The sequence below is a fragment of the Sesamum indicum genome, linkage group LG1 (assembly GCF_026168435.1).
Source record: "Sesamum indicum cultivar Baizhima isolate 11 linkage group LG1, ASM2616843v1, whole genome shotgun sequence".
Lineage (NCBI taxonomy): Eukaryota > Viridiplantae > Streptophyta > Magnoliopsida > Lamiales > Pedaliaceae > Sesamum > Sesamum indicum.
In genome coordinates this window covers 11,694,882-11,706,086 of record NC_142657.1, presented here as the reverse complement: position 1 = coordinate 11,706,086, position 11,205 = coordinate 11,694,882, and the positions used below count along the sequence as shown (strand labels likewise).

The 11,205-nt window shown below is 33.5% G+C and overlaps 1 protein-coding gene across 1 annotated transcript; it reads right to left on the bottom strand.

Annotated features, from left to right (window-relative positions):
• Positions 1 to 1,362: 1,362 nt before the first annotated feature.
• Positions 1,363 to 6,007, bottom strand: EGL3 (basic helix-loop-helix (bHLH) DNA-binding superfamily protein). Its single transcript, XM_011074468.3, has 8 exons — positions 4,871 to 6,007; positions 4,001 to 4,255; positions 3,532 to 3,628; positions 3,356 to 3,370; positions 3,182 to 3,238; positions 2,248 to 3,093; positions 1,775 to 2,164; positions 1,363 to 1,603 (listed from the first exon to the last, which is right to left on the bottom strand). The coding sequence occupies exons 1-8, from the start codon at positions 4,993 to 4,995 to the stop codon at positions 1,535 to 1,537; spliced, it is 1,854 nt and encodes a 617-aa protein (XP_011072770.1). The 5' UTR covers positions 4,996 to 6,007; the 3' UTR covers positions 1,363 to 1,534.
• Positions 6,008 to 11,205: the final 5,198 nt, after the last annotated feature.

Below are 11,205 nucleotides of genomic sequence, written 5' to 3'. Positions count from 1 at the left end.
TGACTAAAAGTAAGCAATTTCGTAAGTTACTAGATCTAAACAAAAATGGACATAGGTATTGGACTAAAATTAAAATTAGACATACTTAGCAGACTAAAATAATACTTTTTTCTTTTTCTTTTTATCGTCCATCTTTCTTTTTTTGCCCCTTTTTAGTTGTCTTGTAACTCATTAAAAAGTAAATTTCTTTTATGTATTTTAATATAGTTTGTGAGGAAGATGAATTATATAAATAAACAAAACAATTAACTATTGTGTATATATATATATATATATATATAAGACTGGATATATGTAAGAATAAATCTAACTATTCAGAATTACTATGTTTTACCTATTAAGAATGATAATTTTATTTTGCGTAAAGATTCATTTATAGAAAAATACTTTATAAAATATTTTATTTATTTTAAAAATATATACGCACAGGTTTTATGCTATTATATATATATATATATTTGGAGTGAAGTTAACATCATTACATATTTTTTGTCTTATATATACAAAATTATTATATAGAAACGCCATATGAGGGGTAAAATTAACAATGTGTATAATAATTTTGCTAATATCAGTGTTTTCCATTCAAATCTCAACGAAAAAAATTAAATGTAAACAATAAATTTTTGGAGATAGTGTAGATATAATTTTAAAAACAATAAATGGAAAAAATATAATTTTGTACGTGACAAAAAGAATATAAAAAGTTGTTATTGGTCGGCTCATCATTGGATTAGGTGGGCAGTGGCAGCCTCAGCTATGTCAGAAAATGTCAGCAATAATTAATCTTGGGGGATTTAATTTATTTTAAAATATTCCAAAATTTAATTCCCAACGCACGAACAGATAACACGATCTAATTTAATTATATTTTAAATTTAAAAACAAAAAAACAAAAGAGCTCACCCCAATCAGATAAAAGATCCACACAGACTAGCACTTAGATCTTGAAAATAATTCTTTTGTGGGGAAGTGTTAATATTTCGTTTGGAGTGTCAGATTTGGATCTAAGAATTTCAAATTCATTAAACTTGTTTAGATATATTTGTAGTTGAAAAACTTCAAATTCTTGAGCTTTTATTTTGAACTATATTTTACGACATTGTAATGAATTTCAAATCTATTTAATATAGAGTCTTTTGAAAATCTGACTTCAAATCCTCCCCTCCAACACAAATTAGAACACGCACACCTCAAATTACTTATCATGCATTACCATATCGCGGACTTGTTCCCTGTCCTCTATTCCGATGTATGGAATCAACGCCCCATACATCGCCACACCGTGTATCGAGGATTGCTAATTTTCTATGATTCGAAGACACATCAATTCTCAAGGCTCATCAATCTTGAGAAGTTAGGTTTGAACAAATAAGAAAGAAAACCATGTTGAATCAACAAAATGATTGATCCCAAGAACAATTCCTCTGTTGGACTGCACTACTTGGAAGATTTACCTGCAAATCACAAGTTGAATTTACTGAAAAATACAATTTTTACACAAAATCAACACATGATCCAAAAATTGTGTGCATCACTTTCTGATGACTTTCTGAAGAGCTTGTCTGATAAGACCTGCCGATGCACCTTTCAGTCCCTTACACTGCAAAACAGGTACGAGCGATCGTTAGAGTCATAACCGTATAGTTCATTATCATGGTGAGAACTAGAGTCGATCCCCATTTGAGCAGTTCTGACCTTATTTATCATTCAAATTTTGCATGCTGCTTAAAAATGGAAACAGATAATCGCATACTCAATGTGGAAAGCAAACCTTGGCCTTTATAGAGACCGATAGAATGCCATCGATGTTGGAAGATTGAACAGTTTGTGAATCCAAATGTAGTTTGGTTACGGCTTCCATAACTTCTAGCAGTACACATTCCCTCCAAGAACACCTCATCTCAATCAGCACATCCTTGTCTGCGATGCTGACAGTAATGCTGTCTGTTGAAGAATCTCTCAGTCGAGCCCTTTTACTTTCAGCTGCCATTTTATCCGTTTCACAAGCTTTTCTCTTGTTTTTGTTAGGGCCGTAATTATCAGAGGTCCTCTCAACGGCATCGTGAGGTTTGCTTTGTCTCGTCGACTCCAGCTCTTCAACCTTTCTCTCAAGCTCTTTCAAGTATTCTATTGTGTGATCAAGTATTGATACTTTGTCAACCTGTTCCAAGAAATGCAAACATCGTCATTAAAGAACGTGTCTTACATGAGAGGTAATCTGAAGATCAGAGATTTTTTAGGTACCTTGCCACCAGAAGGGACTAGTGATCCAAGAATCATAAATCTCTCATTTAGTTTCTCTCTGCGCTTCCTCTCAGACAATACATGATTTCTGTCAATTTCGTCAGCATCAGGTCTAGAAACATCATCTTTTTTGCTGTTCTGTTTGCCAGATTCAAGACGGCAATTTTCATGCATTCTAGCTACTTCAAACAGTACTTTCTTTAGTAATCTTTGTGGGGTTGCAGTTTGGGGAACCCGAGAACTCACCAGCCTGTCCTTCCAATTAAGAAAGCTCGATTCTCTATTTCGGTTTCTGCAGTAAGGCCCCAGAACCAACTGGTGAGAACTCTTCAAAAGGCTGGAAAGTACAACCTGATAATGAATATCATTGCCTTGGAAGCCAGAGGAGTCGTTTTTCTGCTGATTGAATTTTTGCAAACCATGGGTATGACTATCAGCCGCCTTTCCATCTGAGGGTCGGATGCTGGTCTCGGGATTTCCGTAAGTTTGAGATACACAGTCACTGGAATTCATGGAATTGTTGCTCATTGAGTCATTCTTGAATTGCCGGTTCTGCATTGGAGGAGCCTCCCCATCAACGCCGTCCACCAAGTGCGATTCATCCCTTAGTAGATTCTCTGGAAAATCATCTGAACTGTTATCAGGAGAACAAACATCCATTTCTTGACAATCCAAAAGCTGATCGAGATTGTCTTCGGGCACATTAGCGTGATCGAGCACTTCACAGATGTCATTGTTATCTGAAGTACCGTTAGAACCATCATCGGGAATCTTGGGAACAACAGCCGAAGGGCTCCCCAGGAATGATGTTTTTATGTGCTGAATCAGATTCAGATCCTCTGAAACCTTCAGAAAGCATATAAAGTTGCTTATTAGGACAAATGATTGCATTGTAGTTAACACTAAAATAGAAAACTAATTTGACGATGCCTACTAGTTCAGTTGTCCCCAGCTCAATTACGCCTCCCAAATGTGGAAAGCACACTACTGTCTGCAAGTTAAGAACAGGGCATCATGTGAATAAAGACTCTTCAGATATACTAGAAGTTCAGTTAATTATGTCAAATTGCATTTCATAAGGTTTTGGATTCAGGTAACAGTCTAGTACCTGGATAGATGCACTCTGGAAAAAGTAACACAGAGTCCAGCCAGCAGTGTGATAGAGATTCAGAAGCAGCAACAATGTCAGAAAATTTTCTAACAGGGACGAAGGTTCAGATATTTTGGACTGAGGTAAAGTAAGACACTTTCTTCACAAAGCAATACATTAAAACTCTCACTTGCCTTAGCAAGCAAAGAACGAGAGAAAACTTTGGTGTCTGCACGATGAGCGTTTCGTAGCCAGACTGTCTCATTTCTTGTTAACGTCTGTCCAGGCAACCTTACAGTTTCAATCAATCAACATCGTAAGTGTTTTTGTTAATTACTTCATTGCATACACTAATCAACTCTTTCACTTTGCAAACAAAAGGCAAATTCTTTTCCGGCCTTCATAAAGAGGAGCTCTACATGCGAGTAGGAAATGCAAACATGAAATCTTGTCCCACACACAAATAACAAAGGGAATAGAGAAAAGTAGTCATCACTTCGTATCATAATATTTACAACTATTTTCCATAAGAAAGATGAGGGTTCTGTCAGTAATGACACGTCTCATAATGACTGATCAGCAAAACTCAAAGTCGCAAAATTATCATGGAAACTAAGTACCAGAAATGAAATAGGACTTTGCTTCAGTGGAAAGAAGAATTACCCTTGGCCGATATTGAATACGAAAGACATGCAAACCAAGAAATACCACTCGGCATCCGTGAGATCTTCAGGGGATAATGCAGCTGTAGGCCTTTTAGGTTGTGGGCTGGTTTCACCTAATGACAGAGACTCATAAAGTTCTCTCAGTTGATCACTTCTCTGCAATCCCATCTGATCAGCATTCACATCTACCGCCTGAACCGTTTTCCTCGTTTTAATATCTCCATTGTAGTACCCACAACCCCATTCCAATGCCCTAACAAGTTCCATCAACAATGTAAGACAATGGATTTTCTCTAAGAATTTCGATGAAGTAGCCACTAGAAAACTGCCCACAAGAAAATGCGGCAGAAGTATTTGTTCTATAATATCCATTAGTCAACGGTGATCCAACAGGGGATTAGCTAATTATACAGATTGGAGAACATTCAGAAACATCAACAACAAAAAATCAGATGCACATATGAACAATCTACATTATTGGTGGATTTCCAGAGAGGCCAAAGTTTCAAAGGGAAGAAATAGAAAGACATAAAAAAGAGGGTCCGTAACAGAGAAATTTTCATCAAGAAACACAACATCATGTGTAAACAAACATCTTTGCCAGCCCCTAAATCTTCTTGCCTTCAAACTTTTATGGCATCATCCAGTAATGATAATCCTACAAAACCTTGTTCCTATTTTGGAAGTCTCTTTCCAAAGGTAGAAAGAACTTAGAAAGAGAAACAAGAACACCAAAAGGGGCAAATGTAAGAAAACCAAATTTTGGAATTTTACATATCCTTTCCATTTTCCAGTTATATATACATATATATATTGTTTCCTTATATTTTGTGGGTCTGAGATTTTCAAGTGAAAATTGAAAACTTACCCTGGTTGTTTTGCAGAAATGGACCAGAAAATTGCATAGCTCCATTGGATGCTTCTAACAGCAAGAGCAAGCTGCTTCCTCAGATTCTCCAGCACTCCCTTTTGGCTTTGATTTCCAGTATCCATTCTTGAGCTCTGACCCTCTCCACCAACAAAATACACACAAAATAGAAAAGGATCCCAACTTTGGATTTGACCAGCTCTACTTGAAATGAAAAAAGAACCAAAATAAGCCACAAAAGAGCTTATCGTTGACCTCAACTCTTCACCCCCCCAAAATGATACTACAAATTATCCACTTCAACAATTTGCTAACAATACACTCCCAAATCTCAGGTCAAAGTTACAACCCTTTTGAGTTCATAAAGGTACAGCTCAACTGGGCATGGCCAGATTTGTAGATAATATAAAGAAGCATATGAGCTGCTCCCATGAAATCAAGAATCAAGGCTTTGCTCCTATGGCAAAACCCATGCAAACTTTATGATATATTGTCTCAAAGAAAATGGCAAAACCACCCAAGACTTTGCAAGACTTATTCCATGACCACATTAAAAGAAAGGCATGGGGTGAAATCTTGGACAGTTGGGAAGTGGATGTGGGTTGGGGGTGCTGAGGCTGCTGCTGCAACCAAAAACACTAGCCCACTCTGTAAAAGCCAAACATGATTTTGATTGCTACTTTAGTTGGAAAATGGGAAAAAGATCACAAAGAACCATTTAAAATCTCAATCTTATCTTACATTTTAAATTGATGCTGCATCTTCCATACTCATCCACCACATAAATACTTAATTCTTCATCCTATATATTCTTGGGATATACACAAAATAATATATAAAATACAATACCGATTCTACTTCTTTAATATAATGATTCCTTGTGTACAAGAAAGTTTGGGTGGTTTTCGCTCCTATCCCCAATATGGCCTAAGTCACGATCTTCAAGACTACAACTCGACTCCACCAACACAATCATCTAATCAAAAAAAATCAAATCATACCAATTAAACCAACAAGCGTAGACCTAAAGACTAAATCATACACATATTCTATGTGTGTGTGTGAGAGAGAGAGAAAGAGGACTTGGACGTGTAGGGCCAAGAAAATATGCACATTTTCCTACAAAGTTGACCCTACAGTATGATAAAGAGAGCAGCTACAAATAATGCATGGAATTCTAGGCCACACATGGGCTGCTCTCAGCTTACATTCAGAAAAAACAGTATAGAGAAGAGCAAAGTAGTGGAGTTGCACATTCAACAAGAGCAACCAAACAAATAACATCAAATTTTCAAAATAAAAGTAAGCCATGTGGAAATAATCTTATCTTAAGAATTTAATTCTTTTTATGATTGAGTGAAACCAGTATTATTTAATTGGATAAATTACAACTACCGTCTATAAGGTATACCATAGTTATAAATATTATTTTTTTTAATAAATTACAACGACCTTTCTTGATATTTAGCATAATTACGAACACCTTCCTGTTGATTGAAAAATTACAAATACCCCTAGTGTTTGATGAAATTATGTAATTCTTGAATGGAGGTATGAAATTATCAACTTTGCCCTTACAATATTTTTTTTATTTTTTTAAAAAATTTAAAAAATTATAAAAAGATCAAATGGGTTGAATGGAAAATTTTTAAAAATTATAAAAAAAATCCACTTAATAAAAAAAATTACAAAAGGTACATAAAATTATGATTTTTAATCTATAAGGACATTTTGGTCAGACCACCACAAAAATGAATGAAAATCTAACGGATTGGGCTAATTGTTAGACAGATGCTAAAATCAGGGGTATTTGTGATTTTTCAAACAACAAGGAGATATTCGTAATTATGCCGAACCTTCGGAGCTTGTTGTAATTTACCCTATTTTTTATTGTTTAAAAATTTACAAATACTTTCTGATTTTAATGTTCATGTAACAACGAATCATTCTGTTTTGTTTTTTCTTTTTTAATTTTATAGTGAATTGTCCAAAATGCCTTTTTGAGTTATAAATTATAATTTTATATACTTTTAAAATTTTTTAAAAAATATTTTTATGAACTAATACTCTTAATGGATTATTTACTTTACTAACCCTCAATTTTTTTTTTTAATTATTCCAAACATATTCATTTAAAAAAAATAGCAAGGGTAAAGTAGTACTATTTACCTCACCGTCTAAGGACTACATAATTATTTTTCATTTGAGATGGTATTTGTTATTTTCCAAAAGAAGAGAGAGTATTCGTAATTATGACAAATATTAGAGAATATAGTTGTAATTTACCCTATTTAATATGTTTAATTTATTCATGTCGTTTTTATTATATATATGTGTGCGCGCGCGTGCGTATGTGGGTACATTTTAATATTTTTTCATTTATAAGTTCGATTCATGACGAAGTGATTGCAATAATCAACAAATTGTTGGTTCATTGATAAGCGAATTGGATTTTAAAGTGAATTTTTGTTGATAAGCAGTATTCCAAACTTTAGAGACGCACTTATTGCGAGAGGTTCAATTATTTCGTTCTCGCATCCGATTATGATGAAAATCAAAAAATAAAAATAAAATAAAGTGACTGCTACGGAACAAATAATTTAAAAATAAAATAAAAATATATTTTTATATTTTTTATTATGATTGGTGTACAGTATGTTGCTTTCAACAACTTTCTTACAGCATGATACAAAACAATCATAACTGAGAAATGCAAGTGGCTTTTAACGACTTTTTCATAAAGTGCTGAAGTGATTAATCTCCTGTTCAACCACCGGTTGAGCCGGGCAATGCTCCCATGGCTCAGCCGCCGCCGCCGCCACAAAATAATGTCAGTTTAACCACGCAATTATATGTAAATTATAGAAATGCGGGTTAGCTCTTGCCCCTTCTATTATAGGAAATTGCAAATCCGCCCCTAGACTTCCACCGACAAAATATTAAGTAATAATAATTTAAAATTATCACTGAAATATGTATTAATTGGCAATAATTTTGATCTCGCCACTGTATATTTATTAGTTACAATAATCGTGTCTAAAATTATCATTTTGGGTATTTAATGACATATTCATAATGACAATGATCATTTATTGCAATCATATTGTCGCAATATGCGCATGTTAACAAATTTATTTATGTGGGCCCCATTAATATACAATAATATAAAATCGTATTCACAAAAATATCGTTATTTATGAGTGGCTTTATTATTTTATTTTAAAATTGTATGTCTATAGTTGGTAGCAAGTACAAAAAGAGAAAAAAAAAATTATTGGTTGACTTGGAATCTACAAATAGTGAGATAATATTTAATAGAAATTATCTTTTAAATAAACAACTACTACCTTTTATTTAAATTAAAAAAATATTGTATTTAATATTATATTAATACAATATATATATATATATATTATATAACATCTAGAAGCTTTCAATGAATTTTTTCTAATATTTTTTTATTTAACGTGTATATATCGAATGAATAAAAGATAAAATATAATTTGTAATAGAAAATTCGTTCCATACTGACAGACTCAATGTGGGATTTCTTTTTTTCTTTTTTGTTGTGTATTTATTAATAAGTGAAAAGAATAAATTAATTAAACTACTCAAAACTTGGCCCCAGATCAATCTGCTCATAGAGATTGGAGCTTAATTTTGTTGAATATAACAAATCAAATTTAAATATATTTTGCATTCGAATAATATTTAAAATTTATGTCGATATCAATTTAATTACTTAATGAATAATTATGCAGAAAAGCATGGCTATAAATAATAATGTATTTATCACTCATGATGTCTTACAAGTCTAGTAATTATAATTGAGGTCGTATGAACAAGTTTGATGTTAAGTGTATAATTTGTTATATTTTGATGATAATAATATTTTTTTTAGAGCTAAATATTCTTAATTATATGGTTTTATTGCATTTTCAGCATAAAAGCTTTGATGGAAAGTGGAGATGTTAAATTGAAATTAAAACTGGCATTTGAAGACATTTAAGAAAAAAAGAGAAAATTGTGGCAGAATTGCAGACTCAACCGGACGCGCCCACACTTAATGTTGCAGTCAACTCTGTAAAGATAGAAAATGAGTGGATTTTGCTAAGGAAAAATGAATGATTGTTGAATGATTTTAGTAAGATCATTTATTTGGAAGACTTGATTGATGTAAGGGACTGATTTATTAACTTTTTAGAGGCAATCATGTATCTACCTCTCTTTTATGTCTAGATTCATGAGGTGCTAATAGTATAAATAGGGGCACCTCACATCTCTTGGAAATCTCTCATTCTATGTCTTAACTTCTCTTTAGTTCTAATACTTTGCTAATTTGTTGATGGAATTTTACTTTTCTTTTATGTGTTCTTCTATTAGCATGTTAGGCTAATCTTTTTATTTTTCGGTTAAGGTTATGGTGGTTGATTGATTCCCAAATATTGTGAAATCTAATTTATGCTTAACACTTTTGTTTAATAGGTATTCATGTTATTCTTTACGTTTTATATTACAAACAATCTGATTTATAGATAACATGGTCACTTGTTAATTATCAAGAATGTTTTCCTAGCTAATTGATCTTACAAATTTGTAATTATTTGTTTAGTTCAATAATTGATAGTAGCATAGCATGGTTGATTATGTCATAGTAGTTAATTATGTTATGGAGAATACATGATCTAACTTAAATAAGTTTTCGTAGGAATTTATTGGTTAGAATCGAGGCTTTCTGATTTTTAATGTTGTTGATAAATTAAATATTGTGGACGTTCAATGGATGTTCATTAATTAGGCGATTAGCCAACAGACTTTCCTTGGCTGACAAAACGATAAAGAAAGATGAGATCGTTAGGTCGTCCCAATGACTATAACTAATTTATCTGTTTGAACTATTATTATATTTGCATCGATGATCAATGAATGGAATCATGCATGAACCCGACTTTAACCAGAAAAGTTTTCTCTCATATCTATCCATCTTATCTAGTTTTGTCTTCTTTTTAATCACATTACAATTAAACCACCCCCCCCCCCAACCCATTTTTATATTTGAAGAGACCAACTTAAAACTATTCCTTGAGGAATCGACCCTACTCAACACTTCCACAGTTCATAGGAATATATTTTTGGTGGTCTTAACACCCATCATTTGGAATTATGAGTTCCACCAGATGAATAGATATTTATCCCACTTTATGTGAATTATTATAATTTATTTATTATTTCAATTGTATTGATGTATTACTTAATTTATCAAAATGTTGAGACTTAGACATACTAGTTTATACAAAATTCATTGTTATTTTTAAAATTATATATTTCTATTGAATAAATAAAAAAAAATATTTAAAACAATTTAAAATAAATATAGGTGGAAGCAGAGAAAAAATATGGAGGATAAAAATAATAAAAAACATATTAAATTTTTGGAAACGATTCGGACCCAAGGCTTCATACAACGATGCCTTGGTTATCATCACCCTCTTGGCTAATTACGAAGTTGGACGAATCTTTATAGACTCAGGGCAGTTCGACAAACATACTATTTGGTGAGGCATATGACCAAATGCAGATGGGGGACGTCCCCCTAGAGGTGGTAGACACATCTCTATACGGGTTCAAAGGGGAGGTGGTACATCCTAGAGGTATGATCTCACTCCCATTAACCCTAGAGACCATACCTTTTAGGAAAACCTGCTTGATGAAGTTCTTAGTTATCGACATACCTTCAGCTTACAACGCCATCTTGGGGTGCCCCACCCTTAATGCCTTTCTGGCTATCATATCTACTCATCATATGAAGATTAAATTCCCCGTGTCAGACGAGTGGGTGAAGTACAAGAGACACCTTTGCAATCTCGAAAATGCTAAGTAAAAGCCATCAAAAGAGGAGGAAAGATGAGCTTAGGAGGGATACCAGAAGAAGAATCCCAAAGGAGGTGAGGAAAGAACCGGCACTTGGTGAGGAACTTGAGGTCAAGGGGGATGCCCTGTCAATATGCAACCCGTTCAGGAATTGCTCAATATCAAACTCATACTTGGAAACCCTAAAAAAGTCACTCAAATTGGATCAAGGATGGAGGATGAAATTCGAGATGAGGTGCTTCGGTGCCTCCAACGAAACATAGATATATTTGCCTGGACCCCCAAGACTTGAAAAGGATAGACCCAAGTGTCATCACCCACCACCTTAATATAGATCTCAGTGCAAAGCCCGTGAGGCAGAAGACACGACATTTTGGACCTGAAAAAGACAAAATTATCCAAGCCAAAGTAAATAAATTGCTAGGAGCTGGACACATCAGGGAAATATAGTTCCTTGAATGGCT

Coding starts and splice junctions, on each gene's coding strand:
- EGL3 (XM_011074468.3), bottom strand. CDS start 4,995: ATGGATACTGGAAATCAAAGCCAAAAGGGAGTGCTGGAGAATCTGAGG. Junction 3,629..4,000: donor GTATTCAATATCGGCCAAGG/GTAATTCTTCTT, acceptor TGAAACTGTAAG/GTTGCCTGGACAGACGTTAA. Junction 3,094..3,181: donor AGCTGGGGACAACTGAACTA/GTAGGCATCGTC, acceptor TGCTTTCTGAAG/GTTTCAGAGGATCTGAATCT.